Source organism: Acomys russatus, chromosome 16, assembly GCF_903995435.1.
Source record: "Acomys russatus chromosome 16, mAcoRus1.1, whole genome shotgun sequence".
Lineage (NCBI taxonomy): Eukaryota > Metazoa > Chordata > Mammalia > Rodentia > Muridae > Acomys > Acomys russatus.
Window position 1 is genome coordinate 31,338,471 of NC_067152.1, and position 17,801 is coordinate 31,356,271.

At 40.6% G+C, this 17,801-nt stretch overlaps 1 protein-coding gene across 4 annotated transcripts in view; it reads left to right on the forward strand.

Annotated features, from left to right (window-relative positions):
* The window catches only part of Tlk2 (tousled like kinase 2), a 102,005-nt gene that overhangs the window by 49,929 nt on the left and 34,275 nt on the right, over positions 1-17,801 (forward strand). For all 4 annotated transcript variants that reach the window (XM_051158862.1, XM_051158861.1, XM_051158863.1 and 1 more), the window contains 4 exons: positions 8,276-8,371; positions 9,556-9,648; positions 16,176-16,286; positions 16,706-16,842. In XM_051158862.1, coding sequence (XP_051014819.1) covers positions 8,276-8,371; positions 9,556-9,648; positions 16,176-16,286; positions 16,706-16,842 — 437 coding nt within the window. The remainder of the gene's footprint in view (positions 1-8,275; positions 8,372-9,555; positions 9,649-16,175; positions 16,287-16,705; positions 16,843-17,801) is intronic.

The window sequence follows — 17,801 nt, forward strand, 5'->3', positions numbered from 1 at the left end:
TCTTATGTTTAAAACAGGAAATGTTAAATCATAAGTATATAATCTTTTTAAACTGTAAAAAGACTACATGTGCACAATTCACAAGACCTTAAGCAATGGGGAAAATGTAAGTCCTTTTAAACTCCCCGAATAGGTAGCCACTGCTGACAGATTGTAGTTTAGATTTTCTGAATTGTGTTACAACTTTCACTTTTGCTTCAAATGTTTCTTACGTAATCAATCTTTATTTTGTTTGTTTGTTTGTTTGTTTTCCCAAGGCAGGGTTTCTCTTTGTAGCCTTGGCTGTCTTGGAATTCACTCCGTAAACCAGGCTGTCCTGCCTTTGCTTCCTAAATGCTAGGATTAAAGGCATACACCACCACACCCAGCTAAAGATGTATTTATATTTTATGTGTATGAGTGTTTTATCTGTGTGTGTGTCTATGCACCACATGCATGTAATGCCTGCAGAGGACAGAAGGGGGCAATGTTTCCTATGAACTAGAATTAAAGATGGTTGTGAGCTGCCATGTGGGTGCTGGGAATTGGACCCAGGTCCTCTGGAAAAGCAGCCAGTGCTCTTAATCACAGAGCCACCTCTCCAGCCCTTAATCAGTCTTTTAAAGTTCCATTTCTCCATTATGAAAGGATGCTTTTAACATAATTTACCATTCAGCCTTTTCAGGTACATTATATGTATAAATTTGTCATTTTAGCTGTAATTGAGACTTTTTTTTTGTGAATTGTTCTAAGACTTGAAAACAAGGCACATATAATATTGTGATCATTTCATTGTTGGGCATTGCAAAAACCAAATGATTTTTATTGAATTCACCAAAAGAAGCAGTTCCAGTTACTGAATAGTTTTCATTGAATTAAATAATTCTTGTTGTCAAGATCTACTGGATCTTTTTTTTTTTTTTTTAATTCTTTGTCTTTATATATGAACATGTGTGTCCCTATGAGTGCATGAAAAGGCTAGGGCTGATATTGGGAAGTCTGCCTTGCTGTGTTACCTATTTATTTATTCACTCATTCATTTTGATATAAGGTCTCTCAAGACCGACTGGCTAGTGAGCTTCCACTTGTTTGTCCCTAGCAATGGGGTTGCAGACATGCTACACTTACCTTCATCTTCATGTTAGATATCAAGTACTCTAACCACTGAGCCATTTTCCTGTCTGTCTGCTTGTTTGTTTGTTTATGTTTTTCAAGACAGGGTTTCTCTGTATAGCTATGATTGGCTGTCCTGGACTCACTTTGTAGACCAGACTGGCCTCAAACTCACAGAGACCCACCTGCCTCATCCTCCCAGAGCACTAGGATTACAGCCATGTGCCATCATGCCCAGTGTTCTTATACCAAGCTATTACTGTTTCTTTGAAAGCTTTTAAAACTGTGTAGGTGGTTTTCTCTTTGTAAAAAAAATAAAAGTGTGTGTGGGTGTGCGCGCGCGCACGTGCGTGCACAGATGGGTACACTGCTGCATCTAGTTTTTTATGTGGTTACTTAGGACATGAATTAAGTCCTTACTCCTGTATGTCAGGCATTTCACTGAAGAATCCATTCTTCCACTGCCCTCCTTTTTCTGTTGTTGTCATTTTAAGTTTTAATAAAATAAATATATAGAGCACCAAGTCTATCCACTCACCTACAAAATACGGCATTTAAAGATGTTTTTATTATTTTTAAGATTCATTGACAATGAGACAGGCTAACTCCTGGCAACACCCAGCCTACTTCAAAGAGGATGATGAGCATCAAAGAACCTTCTCATTGGAGCTGGTTTCACGTGGAGCAAACCAGCCACTGTACAAAATGTCCTCGTTTCTGCCATAGAGTGAATTCTGCCTAAAAGTGGGCAAGCTTGAATGCAGGCAGAGTCGATGGCCAAACCCTGGCAAGACAGGGTTAAGCAAGTCCTCAATAGTTCCTGCTTCACAGATATGTCTATTAGATATACTGGGCCAGAAGGCTAATGATGATGCTCCAAAGTTACAGAGAATTTTGGGTGACTGTTCAGGTAGAAAACTGTCTCTGTCTTTTTTTTTTTTTTTTTTTTTTTCATTTTGGAAGCTGCTAACCTGCACTTTCAGTTTACTCAGATAATTAATTTTTATTCCACCTCAAGTCTTCGATGGGGTTGAAGACCAGATAGTTTAGTTTTATAATTAAGCTTAGTTGTTTAGGGGTTAAGATGTTTTTAGGTCTAGATAGATGTTTTAAGTTGATAGAGATGAGAAAGAATAGATATTGATTGACATTCAAATTTCAGACTCAACGAGATAGGAAAGATGTTTTCTTTAAGGTTGCCAAATTCAAAGAGCCAAAACATTATGAATGTCACATTTTTATAATTCCCGATTGTTTCCTGTTTCTTCTCACTGTATGTAGTTTATTGTATTTATGTATAAGGTAAATGTATGTATAAAAAATAATTTTAAAAAGATTTATTTATTTATTTTTATGTCAAGTGTGCTCTATCTGTTGTATGCCTGCAGGCCAGAAGAGGGCATTAGATCCCAGTATAGATGGTTGTGAGCCACTGTGTGGTTGCTGGAAATTGAACTCAGGATCTCTGGAAGAGCAGACAGTGCTCTTAAGTGCTGAGCCATCTCTCCAGCTCCCATTTTAAAGAATATTTAAAAGAAATATTTTCTATAAAAATCTAGCATGGGGGGTGGTGGTGCTGGAGAGATGGCTCAGTGGTTAAGAGCGCCACCTGCTCTTCCAAAGGTCCTGAGTTCAATTCCCAGCAACCACATGGTGGTTCACAACCATCTATAATGTGATTTAATGCCCTCTTCTCAAAGTCAAAACTCTCCCAGTGTTGCATAGCATTTTCACATTCCACTTCTAGTCTATATATATTTTATTTTTACTTTCTGTTTAGTTTGTAGTGAATATTTTTCTTCTTGCAAGAACAGTCTACCCCAGTCTTGGTATTTCCTCCTCTCCGATGACATTGCTGTCGTATTCTAAGTTTTAGTTAGCACACAGGTCTCTTTATAAATACACTCAGTTCTCCTGAGTCAGCATCACCCCGTTGTCCCTTTGTCTGTGCTCTAAGATCTGTTCCACCAGTCCCCGAAGTCTTGTTTTTGTTTTTCAAGACAGTATCTCTCTGTGTAGCCTTGGCTGTCCTGGGCTCACTTTGTAGACCAGGCTGGCCTTGAACTCGTAGCGATGCGCTTCCCTCTGCCTCCTGAGTACTGGGATTACAGGCGTGCGGCTCCAGTCCCTGAAGTCTTGATGTCACTCTGTACAGCTGTCATTTTCTCCAGCTTCATTTCTGTCACTGCTATCTTTTGTCTTCTTCTTCAGTGCAGTTTGAACGTTTTGGTCTCTTACTAGCTAACCTTCAGTCTAATATAACAAAGAGCAGAAGTGCTTGGGGATGTAGCTCTGTGGCAGAGTATGCCCAGCACATATGAGGCTCTGGTCAATCTTTAGCACTCCCTGTTTAGTTCCACTAGGAGTAATTTACTTTGGTATACTTCCCTTCCTGCCTAGTACCACATGGACCCAGAGGCTGTACTCTACCAAATGCCCCCCCCCCCCCCATAAACAGGTATGTATGCACACCAAGCAAAGCTCTCACCTGTATTTCTAGTCCACATTGTGTCTTTTTGGAGTACGGAAGTTTTTAATAAAAAAAAGTCCAAAATACCCATTTTTCCCCTCTTGTTATTTATGCTTTTGGTTTTACCTAAGAAGGTTTTATCTAATCCAAGGTTATATAATTTCAGTTCTATAGTTTCTTGTAAGTATGTCTGCTGTGTATTTTGTTTTAAGTTATGAGTGATTCAAGGAATGGAATTTCCCTTTCTTCTTCTGTGGGTAGATATTTAACTGCCCAGCACTTTGGTCACAGAGACTGTGTTTCCCCACTGAATTATCATGGCACCCCATCAAGGAGCAGTTGGCTGCAAATGTCAAAAGCTTGCTTCTGGACTCTAGTTCTTCCTCTTGATCTATATGCCTCTTCCTTCAGCAGCACCCCTACCCCAGGGCAAACCCAGAGAACTCCTGAACCCCAGACCTTTCTGTTTCTGCCCCTGCAGTTGATGCCATTAGTTATAATCTCTTCCCTGCTCCCTTTCCCCCTGAAATAGGTCTCATGTGTCCCAAGTAGGTCTGCGCTCTATATGTAGCTAAGAATGACCTTGAACTTCTTGGTCCACCAGGTACTGGAATCGCAGAGCTGTACCACTGTCATTGGCTTGTTTGTGGTTATTTAACTTGTCTCTCTCAAGTTTATTGTTCTTGTTTCTTTGTTTGTTTTCCAAGACAGGGTTTCTTAGTATACTCCTGGCTGTCTTTGGAACTCACTCTATAACGAGACTGGCCTTGAATTCAGTCTCTGCCTCCCTGGTGCTGGGATCAAAGGCATGTGCCACCATCACCCTGCAGATTGTTTTGTTATTGTTTGTTTGTTTGTTTTTGTTTTTTCAAGACAGGGTTTTTCTGTGTAGCCTTGGCCGTCCTGGACTCACTTTGTAGACCAGGCTGGCCTCAAACTCACAGTGATCCGCCCACCTCTGCCTCCTGAGTGCTGGGATTAAAGGCGTGCGCCACCACACCCGGCAGATTGTTATGTTTTTTAAAAAGGGTTCCACGTAGTTCCTTTGGGCCTTCTTGAATGAAAATTACCTTGAACTCATAAACTTTAGCTTTCCATAAACTGGGGCTATAGGCATGAGCTACCATACCCAGTCAACAGCTTGTTTCAACATTTTATTTATTTATTTATTTACTTACTTACTTACTTACTTATGGTTTTAAAAAGATCTATCTATCTATTTATTTTCGACACAGAGTCTCTCTATGTTAGCCTTGGCTGTCCTGGACTCACTTTGTAGACCAGGCTGGCCTCAAACTCACAGAGATCCTCCTGCCTCTGTCTCCCGAGTGCTGGGATTAAAGGTGTGCGCCACCATGCCTGGCTTATTAATTTATCTATACATACAAGTGTTCTGTCTGCATGTATGCCTACATGACAGAAGAGGGTGTCAGATTGCATTATAGCTGCTTGTGAGCTATCATGTGCTTGCTGGGAATTAAACTGGAAACCTCTAGAAGAGCAGCCAGTGCTCTTAACTGAGCCATCTCTCCAACACCTATCAAATATTTATTGAGTGCCTACTTTTTCTTTTATTATTGGATATTGAGCCTAGGGTTTTTTACTTACTAGGTGAATGTTCAGCAATGGAGTGTATTCTCATCCCTCGTTTTCCCTTTTTATTCTGAGACAGAGTCATGCTGAGTTGACCAGATTGGCTTTGAACTTGTGGTTCTCCTGCCTCAACTCTTAAGTAGCTAGGACTGTAGGCATGCATTACTAGATACATTTTCCTTTCAATTGTCAGCTCCCTTCAGGCAGAATAGGGTATGGACTATGTTTGTTTCCCTTGTCTGTGTGCTATTAGTTCCTAATCTTGTGCTTAGACATTACAAGTACTCAATAACTTGCTATCGTATGAATACATAAAAGGGAGTGTTTGCAGACCAGGTACAGTGTGGGTTCGAAAGATGGCTCAATGGTTAAAGCACTGTTGTTCCTACAAGAGGACCAGAGCTTAGTTTCAGACATCCATATCAGGCAGCTCACAAACACCTGTAACTCTAGGTCCCTGCAGTCTGATGAACAGATCTTCATCGTCGTCGTCATCATCATCATCACTGAAAATGAAGCCTAACGATACTGCCGCCTTATCAGGTCATAGCTGTACCTAAATGAAGTTATGGCTATAAACTCTTTAGCTTGTTAACATTCTATTCTTTGTCATAGAGAGCAGTTGCTATGGATACACACAACCCCTAGCTTTACTTACTTCATTTAACTAGCTTTGTAGTCTTTCGTAAGTGCTAGATTTGACTTTTCTTTATCTCTAAAATAAAAATAATAATCATCACTGTATAGGAATCTTTGTGCATATGTATGCATGTTTGTATGTATACACAGGCTTATGTTCGTGCATGTGGAGGCCAGAAATTGACATTGGATGTTGTTTCTTGGTTACTTCTTCATCTTATTTTTTAGATAGAAGGAATGGGAAGTTGGGGAAGAGGAAGAGGAAAATGTCAGTTTCTTCCCATAACTTCTATATATTCTTTTATTATTGCTCCTACTACTGTTTAGATAACTATTACTACTGAACTGTCACTTTGAACTAAATACTTCACTGAATCTGGAGAGCACCAATTGGCTAGACTGCTTGACAAGGCTCTGTGGATATGAATGTGTTTAGTCTTTTTAAGCTGACAAGCACACACCACCATGCTCAGCTTTTACATAGGCTGGTGATGGTCTGAGCTTTAGTCCTTATGCTTGCGTAGTAGGCACTTCACCAACTGAGCCATCTCCTCAGCTAGCCTTTTGGTTTTGGTTTTGAGACAAGATCTCACTGTATAGCTTTGGCCAACCTGAAACTTGCTATGTACACCAAGCTGGCCTTGAACTCAGTGCTGGGACTGAAGGTGTGCATCACCACACCAATCTCAGCCTTTTTTTTTTTTTTTTTTTTAAATAAGGATTATGTGTTACATTACCATCGAAGCATTAGCTTAAAGTGATTGTTGAGCAGTAATAAAAGAACATTTAGAAGTTATGGGAATAAATTGTCATTTTCCTCCTCCTCCTCTTCTTCATCCCCTTTCTCCTTTTCTTCCTTTTCTGTGGTGCTTGATATTGAATCCAAGGCCTTGTGTATGCTAATCATATTCTCCCATTACATAGAACTCCAAGACCCTCAAATTTACATATTTGGAAATACTGTATTCTCTGAGCTTTCAGAACTATATTTTCATTATCTCATAATTCTAAGACTGTCTTAATATTTCCTGCTTATGTCTGATGAGTCGTAATATGTTAGATGTACCTTGATTTAAGGAGCTACTGTGAATGAATTCCTGAATTGTTGAATTATAATTACACCTAAGTCTTATAATTTGGGGAGTGTTTGTTTGTTTGAGACAGGATTTTTCTGTGTAGCCCTGGCTGCCCTGGAACTTACTCTGTAGATCAGACTAGCCACAAACTCAGAGATCTGCCTTCCTCTGCCTCCCAAGTATTAGAATTAATGGCATGTACCACCACCCAGCTAAATCATACAAATTTAAAAATTACTTCAGGCTGGAGTTGTGAGTCAGTGGTAAAGTACTTGGCTAACACCACAAAAGCAACAACAAAAGATCACACACACGCACACACGCACATACACCCACAGTGATTTAAAATAGGATCTGGTGAAATGGCTTAGTTAGAAAACCATGTACAAACATGAGGACCTGAGTTCAGATCCTTAATACCCATGTAAAAATCTAAGTATGTCAACCTGTAATCACAGGACTGGGGAGACAGACAAGAGGCTCCCTGAAGCATGCAGGACAGCTAGTCTTAGCAGATAGATCGGTGGCCTTGACGTACAAAGAGAGACCTGGTCTCAAAAAATTAAGGTGGAGAGTGATAGAGGAAGACACTCAGCATTGACTTCTAGCTTGCATACACGCACATGCGTATAGAAACATGCTATATACATATATGCCATGCACAAACACAAAATGTGTTTATATGTCAAGTCAGCAAGTTGAAATAGAATTTTATATATATTTCTGTGCTCATGGGTATTTGTGAATTTAAGAGGCTTTTATGATTTTTAACAATCTTTTTTTTTAAGTTTTACTTATTTTTGTTGTCTCATTTCTTGCCCTTTCGCTCACTCTTGGTCAGTATGTGTATGCACACCACACACCTGTGTGAGTTTAAGTGCAGCGTGTACATGCAGGTACCCAAGGAGAGGGGGTGTCAAATTCCCTGGAACTGGAGTTACAGATGGTTATGAGCCACCTGGTGTGGCTCTTGAGAACTGAACCAAGTCCTATGTAATCAGCAAGTGCTCTTAACAGCAGAGCCATTTCTCATTTCACTCCCATTCCCTTTCTGCTCGGACTGTGTGTCCCCTGTATTGTATATGCCACCTTTCTTTTCTGACAAAGGCACATTGAAACATAAGTGAAAAAAAGCAAATTATAGGAATAACTATCTACTCTCTGTAGTTTACATATAAAATAATTTATAAGCATTAGATTATGTAAAGCCTACCCTAAGAAATATGAAAGTACCATATCCAACTCTTGGCTCTCACATTTAACTTGCTTTATTTTCTTCTTGGTCGTGACTTCTGACTTGCCTTAGAAAGGTTTGTTTTATAAAGAGGTAATTGTTTCTATTCATACACATTTGTGGAGAAAGATGCAAAACTTTCCTGTGATTGGTGATGTACTTTTATTATAGGCTCAGCAAAACAGTCCTTCTTCTACGGGTTCTGGCAATACAGAACATTCTTGCAGCTCCCAAAAACAGATCTCCATCCAGCACAGACAGACCCAGGTAGGTTGGGAACACTGCAGAGCTATCTCAGGAGTAGACCTAACCACATAGAAAGTCTGTAATTCTTCCTAGGTCTTCCCTTTACCTTTGACTGTACTTATTGTTTAGTCTTCAGAATTTGCATTGTGAGTATTTCGGGTCCTTTGAAAGGTATTTTAACAGGCTTTTCTTCACCTTGCTGCTATATTGCAGCAGGCATGCTTTTACTGCAGCACGGTATAGAGACAGGGGCACATATTTTGAAGGTTCTGAGCCTAGGTTCATATTTCTGGCTCTACTGTTTAAATCTAATGTAATGCAAAATTAGAGTGAGTCCCATTGCCCTAAGCAGTGGTGACAGCAGGCTTTCAGTAAATGTCAGTTTTAAGAAATGGTTTATTTCCTGTACATGCTTACTTAATTGGCAATACTAGTTACATTTCAAAATATTATACCAACAAATTTTCTTCCTCAAACAGTCCTCAGAAGTTTTCTAACTTAGAGACTGTTGTAAACATTAACAGTGTTTCATATGCCTGTTAATTGCAGCAATGGGAAGACTAAGGCAGGAGGTTCTTGGTTTCGAGGCCAGCTCAGGCTGTCCCCAGAAAAGAAAGGAAATGAAAAAGAAATAAAGAAAGCTATATGTGAGAAGGATAGTAAATCTTTGCTCCAGCTGTCATGCTGAGTAGTTATTGGGTGTTCTTGTCTGTGTTCCTCTCAACACAGGATGCCTGTCAATCAAGAACTGTGTAACAGATTTTGATTGTACTGGAACCATCCGTGTTTGGACATTGTACAGACCTAGATAGTTGAGTGCTCAGACCTTTTCTGCCTTTCTACTTTCTCTCTGTTTCCACTAGAGGGTACTCTTGTTCCTTGAGACTTGTACCCTGTCTCCTGATGTCTTTAGTCACATTGGTTTCAATTCTGCAGTATTATGTATTTTTTTTATTCAACGTACAATATTGTGAGAATTTGTATCGTTAAGTCCAGAACTAATGTTTTTGCAGCACAGGGTTAGTGGATATTGCTAAGGTTTGAAGGATGAGATGAGGAAAGCAGATTTTATTTCCTGAGTTATCTATCCAACTATTTATTTTAGCAAGTGCTTCTTTTAAAAAAAAAAAAAAAAGGCAAGAAAAATGTGATGTCATTTAATGTTTTGTGACTAATTCTAAATTTGTTTGCTTTTGTCTTTGTAGTCTGACCTCACAATAGAAAAAATATCTGCACTAGAAAACAGTAAGAACTCTGACTTAGAGAAGAAGGAAGGAAGAATAGATGATTTATTAAGAGTAAGTATAAGAGTATGTAAGAGACATCATAACAAACGCCACTTCTGCAGGCGTGGGTCATGTGCATATTGTGGATAATTGATTACTCTAGCCAGATATACAGTACTGAAATAATGAGCAGCTGAGGAGGAGCTGGAGTCATATCCTCATTCTAAATACCTTCTTTAAGTTGGAGAATTTACGATGTATTTTGATTCTTGAATTTATGTTAAAGAAGCAGATATGTCGAGTTGTAGTTCATGTAGAACTGTTGGGTTAAGTTTTATGTGTTTACCATTTGAAAATGGTCATTTGTGTATTCTTGCTTTTTTCTTCTCTTTCCTTTTAAGACATGGTCTTTCTGTGTAGCTTGGCTGGCCTAGAACTTAATATCTAGATTAAGCTGACCTCAAGTTCTCAGATCTGCCTGGCCTCAGCTTCTGCCTCCTCTGAGTGTTAGACTTAAAAGTGTGTAACACCACACCTGGTTTTCATTGTTAACCTGTTAAGTGACTTACTGTTTATTCATACATGTATGTGTGTGAGCATCTGTTAAGTATATGTGTACCATATGCATGCAGGAGACCATAGAGGTCAGAAGAGGGCATTGGATCTCTTAGAGCCAGAGGCAGTTACTGTGAGCCACCTTGTGGTTACTGAGAGTTATATCTGGGTCCTCTGCAAGAGCAGAAAGTGCTTCTAACTGCCTAGCCTTGCCCCATTTCTTGCATTTTAAAAAGCTATTTCTACATGGGCCATTCTGCTCATTTTAGATCTTTGACTCTAGGTACCGTGTGTACATGACTGAGTCTCACTATGTAGCATGGACTGCTATTCAGTTTATAGTCCTCCGGCCACAGCTTCCCAAGTCCTGGAATAATAAGCCAGTGTCTTTATACCTGGCACTCTAGGATACACGCATGCATGCATGCATACATACATATTCTACTTGTTTTTAATTTTTTTCAACTTTATGTGGGTATTTTGCCTACATGTATGTATTAAAACCACATATGTGCCTGGTGCCTTTGGAGGCCAGAAGAGGCCATTGTACCCTGAAATTTTAGTTACAATTGTGAGCTGCTGTGTGGTTGCTGGGAATCAAACCTGGGTCCTCCATAAGAGGAGTCAGTGCTCTTAACTGCTAAACCATCTCTCTAATCCTTAGTTTTACTGTTTTTGAGACAAGGTCTCATATATCACAGGTGGCTATTTGTTACTTTAAAAAGAAAGTATTTTGTTAGTACACACATTCATGTGCCTTGGTCTGTATATAGCCATCAGAGTACAGGAGATTTTTCTTTCTTTCCATGTGAGTCTCAGGGATTGAATGAACTCAGATCGTCAGGCTTGGCATCAGGAGCCTCAATCCACTGAATCATTCTGCAATTATTTGTTACTTTTAGAAATTTGTTTGTCTGGACTCAGACTTAGAAGTAGAAGCTCTAGTGAGGACAGCTGGTGTCTCTTGGCAGTCTGCACCTACAGTCGTCTTTTGGCTTCCTTCCATCTGTTGGCTAAAAGTTTAGCAAATTCTGCAGCCTCTTATTTTCTTAGTGCATTGCTTCTTCAGAACAGCGTGCTGGTGCGTGTGCTGTGGGACACCTAGGGTAGCAAGATACTGAATCGTGGGTGCTTTGGTCCTTGGCTTCCCACCATCTTTCTCTGCTTAACAAAGACTCAACCTATTAGCAGGCATCATCTCCTTTAGAGATACAGAATATGTGTAGACTACTCTAGATCATTTGGGCCCTACAGTGAGACAAGACAATCTGTTAGTCCCCAAAAATATCTCTGTCCATTTATTTATTTGTTTGTTTGTTTTATTTATTTATAACCAAGTTGAAAGCACTCACATTGGAATCTACAGTACAACCAAGCAGATTGCATTTTCTCTCTTTAAGTTCTCCATTGTTAGCCGGGCATTGGTGGCACACGCTTTTAATCCCAGCACTCGGGAGACAGAGACAGGTGGATCGCTGTGAGTTGAAGGCCAGCCTGCTCTACAGAGTGAGTTCCAGGACAGCCAAGGATACACAGAGAAAAATCCTCTCTCGGAAAAAAACAAAAAAACAAAAAAGTTCTCCATCTTTTTCTTTTTCTTTTTCCAGCTTTCAAGATAAGGTTTCTCTGTCCTGGACTCACTTCGTAGACCAGGCTGGCCTTGAACTCACAGCAATCCACGTACCTCTGCCCCCTCGGTGCTGGGATTAAAGGCGTGCACCACCATGCCTGGCAAGTTCTCCATTTTCTTTAACAGGAATGCCCCTTAGTTACTAGAAGGCACGTTGGTCACAGGTAAATCCCTGCTCTATAAAAATACCTGGGTGGTTGTTCCCAGTGTAGGTTTGAACCATGTAACCCTTCCATTCTTTCTCCAGAGCTATTTGGTCACACACTTAAAGAAAGTGTGGAGTATTTGTCCGTTTACTTCAGTGCTTATCTGGCAGCAGTGCTGGGAAGGAGACACGGCTTCATTCTGATGAAGCTCAGAATGTACTTTGAATATACAATTTGTCATCCCTAACCCACATTTTTTTTTTTTAAATGAAATGAGTGGACCTTCTTAGTGCTGGGATTAAATATGTGTGTCACCATACCCTGCATTTTCAAGTTGATGTTCCCGTTCCTCATTCAGAATTAACATTCCTTCAGCCTTTTTTTATTGTTGTTGTTACCCCATATTTGAATGAGGAGTGCCATTTATTCTTAGTCATAGTCTTACTTGCATTTTGATTGCTTGCTTGCAATATTTGTGTGTGTGTGTGTGTGTGTGTGTGTGTGTGTGTGTGTGTGTGTGTGTGTGTGTGTGTGTGTGTTGTATGCACATGTGTTGGGGACCAGGCACATGTATGCTTATTGAGGACACTAAAGGGCATATTAGTATTCTGCTCTTTAACTCCTTTTCCTTTGAGACCACATCCCCTCTCATTGCAGCCGGCCCCAGTGATTTTCTTTCTCTGCCCCTCACAGTGCTGGGATCACAGATGTACTGAGTAGTCAGTTGTGTCTGGCTTTTTGTTGTTGTTGTTGTTGTTGCTTTTCTCCTTTGACACAGGGTCTCTCTGTGTAGCCTTGACTGTTCTGGACTCGCTTTGTAGACCAGGTTGGCCTGGAATTCACAGCGATCCGCCTGCCTCTGCCTCCCAAGTGCTGGGATTAAAGGTGCGTGTCAGCACCGCCTGGCTGTGTCTGGCTTTTTATGTGAGTGTTGAGGATTTAAACTCAGGTCCTCATGATTACACAGCAAACACTCTTACTCACTGAAACATCTTCCCAGCCCCCTTGGAACTGGTTTTATTTTGTCCACTTGGATGCTAGTTGAATTGCCAACAAAGATTTACAGCGAGAATGTCGGTCTAAAAAAAATTCATAGTCGACTTGATACCCTATGAGAATACATAGGGGGACGTAATCCCCCTCAGGAACAGTCATAGGGGAGGGGAATAATGGGACAATGGGGGGGGGAAGAATGGGAGGATACAAGGGATGGGATAAACATTGAGATGTAACAAGAATAAATTAATTAAAAAAAAAATTCATAGTCAAATGCCAGTACGAGAATTTAGTCCAAGTAGCTTTGTCAGACTCAACAAGGATTGTGGTTTTACTTCCCTTCTTTATAGCCTGCCTGACTGTCATAATGATGAGTTTCAGGGTATAGAGCAGTGGTAGAACACTTTTCTATATGATCCTTACCTCCAGGATGTGGGATGGTGTTGGAGAGAGACCCAGATTGAGATGGTGAAATATGTGAAAAACTTAAGCCCTAACCTGATTCCACTTCTTGGGTCTTTATCCCTCACCACCATCTCCTCCCGTTGTCCTTTATCCCTCACCACCATCTCCTCCCGTTGTCCTTCATCCCTCACCATCATCTCCTCCCGTTGTCCTTTATCCCTCACCACCATCCCCTCCCATTGTCCTTTATCCCTCACCACCATCTCTTCCCGTTGTCCTTTATCCCTCACCACCATCCCCTCCCGTTGTCCTTCATCCCTCACCACCATCCCCTCCCGTTGTCCTTTATCCCTCACCACCATCCCCTCCCGTTGTCCTTTATCCCTCACCACCATCTCCTCCCGTTGTCCTTTATCCCTCACCACCATCCCCTCCCGTTGTCCTTCATCCCTCACCACCATCCCCTCCCGTTGTCCTTTATCCCTCACCACCATCCCCTCCCGTTGTCCTTCATCCCTCACCACCATCCCCTCCCGTTGTCCTTTATCCCTCACCACCATCCCCTCCCGTTGTCCTTCATCCCTCACCACCATCCCCTCCCGTTGTCCTTTATCCCTCACCACCATCTCCTCCCATTGTCCTTTTTCCTATAGGATGCTTTGCTTGTCTTCCAGAGATTGAAATCAGGGCCTCTTCTAGTTCCCTTTCTGTTGTTATAAAACATTCTGACCAGAACAACTAAAAGAATGAAAGAATTTATTTTTATTTGACTTATACTCCCAAGTCAGTCTAGCATTGGGGGAAGTCAGGGCAGAAACCAAAGGCAGAACTTGAAGCCAAGCCATAAAGGAACACTATGTTCTGGATGGCGCATTGTACATGTGTAATTAGCCTTACCCAGCTCAGGACCTCATGCATAGGGACGGGAGTGGGCTGATTTCATATGTCAGAATTGTTGTTACCCATAGACATGTCTACATGTCAATCTGAGTTACGCGATTTCTTTTTTTCTTTTTAAACTATTTTTCTTTCCTTTCAGGCATGCATAAGTCCGTCATTAGTTTTCTCGCTTTAGTAAGATGTTGGGTATGATTACACTGGGTACTGTTAGCCAGTTTCTACCCCTTGCATGGACTTCTAGAAACTACTAGTGTTAGAAACCACAACTTTAAATTGCCAGAGGCTGAGCCTATTCATTTCTGCATAGGCTTGAAGAGAACACTCACCTTCTTGAGTGTTTTAGATCGTATATAGATGTTCTTGGTTTTTTGCTTATAGTTCTTTAATATGAATTAGATAGTCACACCCAAGTGCAGTAAGACTTTTCCTTTGACAACTTGGTCTGTAGGATTCTGCAGTAACAACAGACAGGAATAAATATGCCTGCATGGAGAGTAGATACATTTGAATGGGAAGCTGTTTTACACAAACTGCTTTGAAATGGAAGCTGAGCTGGTCATAGTACACATCCTTGACCCCTGGGCATTGGAGGCGAAGACAGGTAGGTCAGGGACACCCTAGTCTGTGATAGTTCCAGTACATCCTACATGATGAGCTCCTTTCTTTTTAAAAATAAAAACAACAAGAGACACTGGAGGGATTGCTCAGTGGTTAAGGACAATTGCTAGTCTTTCCTAAGACCCAGGTTTGCTTCCTAGCAACTATGTGGTGTCTCATAAGCATCTGTGACCCAGGCTAGGGAATCCAATGTCCTCCTCTGGTCTCAGAAGGATGCATGTGGTGCACAGACTTACATACAGGCAAAACACCCATACATAGTTTTTGGGGTGGTTTGGTTTTGTTTGTTTGTTTGTTTGTTTTTTAGCTGCAAAGTCTCAGCAAATTTGTTGTTTTAGGAAGGCTTGTATCATTTGGTTGATAAACAGTAGGTCCCCCACCCCAAGGAAGCAGTGTTATTTGGCAAGAGTAGAATTGTTTGTTTGTTCGTTTGTTTGTTTTTAAGATTTATTTATTTATTTTATGTACATGAAGGCTCTGTTTTTGTATACACCAGAAGAGGGAATCAGATTCCATTACAGATGGTTGTGAACCACCATGTTGGTTGTTGGAAATTGAGCTCAGGACCCCTGGGAAAGCAGCCAGTGCACTCTTAACTGCTGAGCCATCTCTGCAGCCCGGAGGTTTTTTGGGTTTGTTTGTTTGGTGGCTTGTTTGTTTGCTTGTTTGTTTGTTTTTAGCAACTGAGTGATAAATTCAAGAATTTCAAAGCCAGGTTTGGTGTTTGGTTAGTGGTTAGAGTTTTTCAAAGTATTTAGCCCATCCTGTAAACTTCTACACCCTCATATTCTTGAAGCAAGATCTCCTTATTTCTGTCTGGTGTGAACATGGATGTGCTTGTTTCTCTGGGGAGACTCATTCATGAAAACTCATGTTCCTTTTCTCTTTAGAAATAATAAGCTGAGGAACCCGGGCGTGGTGGCGCATACCTTTAATCCCAGCACTTGGAAGGCAGAGACAGGTGGATCGCTGTGAGTTTGAGGCCAGCCTGGTCTACAAAGCGAGTCCAGGACAGCCAAGGCTACACAGAGAAACCCTGTCTCGAAAAACCAAAAAGGGAAAAAAAAAAAAGGACGAGTAGGTCCTTGGTAAGCACATGCTTAGCATACTTAATCATGATCTTGGATTGGTTCCATAGCACCACCAAAAAACTTTTAAGTTGAAAAACAGAATAACTTTAGCATAAACAACACTTACATAGTAATGTAAAGGATGACTGAAGGGGTAAGTTACTTGCTTTATAGAGATATGCTTCCTGTAACTGGTAATGATTTTTCTTTATTTTTAGAAAGTGCTTTCTACTAATCTATTTTCCTTAAAACTAATTTAAAAATGTTTTCCCATTGAAGGCCAACTGTGATTTGAGACGGCAGATAGACGAACAGCAGAAGATGCTAGAGAAATACAAGGAACGATTAAATCGATGTGTCACCATGAGCAAGAAGCTCCTTATAGAGAAGGTCAGTGACAGTGTAGCCCGAGGCCTGTATGCCAGGGTGTTTAGTGTGTGTCATTGTGTAACATTTTCCTAGCTGAGATGAAAGTATTGAAATGTAGAATTCAGTGTCAAATGACTTGACAGTTAGAATTTTCTCCTTGCATGTATACCACCAGATCAAGACTCCCCAGGTGATTATATGGATGCGCTTTCTGGCTGTTGCTTGCTTTGGGTGTGAGGCTGACAGCTTCGCCCTGTTGAGTTTACTTCAGGTGCTGGATGCCTCCTCCCTTCCCCTTTCCCTTCTCCCTCCCTTCCCTTCTCTCCTACTTTGAGGTAGTATATGATTTATCAACAGTATTTTCCTTGGTAATAACTGTAATTTTCAGTTTCTAAAAATTGCTAGTTAATGTGTTACTCGTTTTGATCCTTTTACTCCAGTCAAAACAGGAGAAGATGGCGTGCAGAGATAAGAGCATGCAGGACCGCTTGCGGCTAGGCCACTTTACTACTGTCCGGCATGGAGCCTCTTTTACTGAACAGTGGACAGATGGCTATGCTTTCCAAAACCTCATCAAGTAAGTGAGCTGTCAGAAATAAATAGGGAAACTTTTTATGTATTTGGATTTTTAAAGTTTTCTGTAATTACAGTCAATAAAAAAAGTAGGATTGCTAGGCAGCAGTGGAGCACACCTTTATTCCAAGCACTCAGGAGGCAGAGGCAAAGATAGGCAGCTCTCTGAGTTCAAAGCCAGTGGGCTTCAAATCAATTTAGCACAGTCTACCTACATGATGAAAACTCCTGTCTCAAAAATAAAAGAGACAAACTGTGTGTGTGTTTGATCAGTTTTATCTAAGACTGGAAGATAGGTAGAGACATTATATCTTTATTATTGATAATTTGCTTATTCCCTGTACTGAAGATTGAGACTAGGGTGTCGTGCATGGTAGGCAAGCACTCTTATTTTTGAGCTAAATCAGCTGTATTTTTAATCAAGACACTCTTCAACTTCTGCCCTCCAGATAGCAATTGGGACTTAGATTGTCTTTCCCATTTTTCTTTGTTGAAATAAATTGTTTAATATGAATTGGAGAGCATGTTATTACTTTGAGTGATAATAAACCATAAATAACATATTGATCCCTAAAAGTACAAATATTGGTGCTATGTATAATAAATATGTCATTATACCTACTGTCTGAGTTACACACTAGTCGTCATTATTTTGTGTATGAACCATCAACTTCAAGCTTAGTTCAACTGTGTTTTTGCTTTGCAAATGTACCAAATATTTCTGTGTGTGTGTGGGTGTGTGTGGGTGTGTGAATGAAGAAGGCTGTCATATCAGAGAATATCCTGAAAGTAAAGTAGACTTGTGAATCATACCAGGTCCTAGAGATTCAGAGTAGCATCTTCTCTATCAGCAAGGCATGCCTGTATGGCTAAAGTGCACTTTGGCTGCCACACCAAGGCATGCTAGCCTATGGCAGCTTGACCAAGAAATGCATTTTGCCCATTCCACATTCATGAGTATGG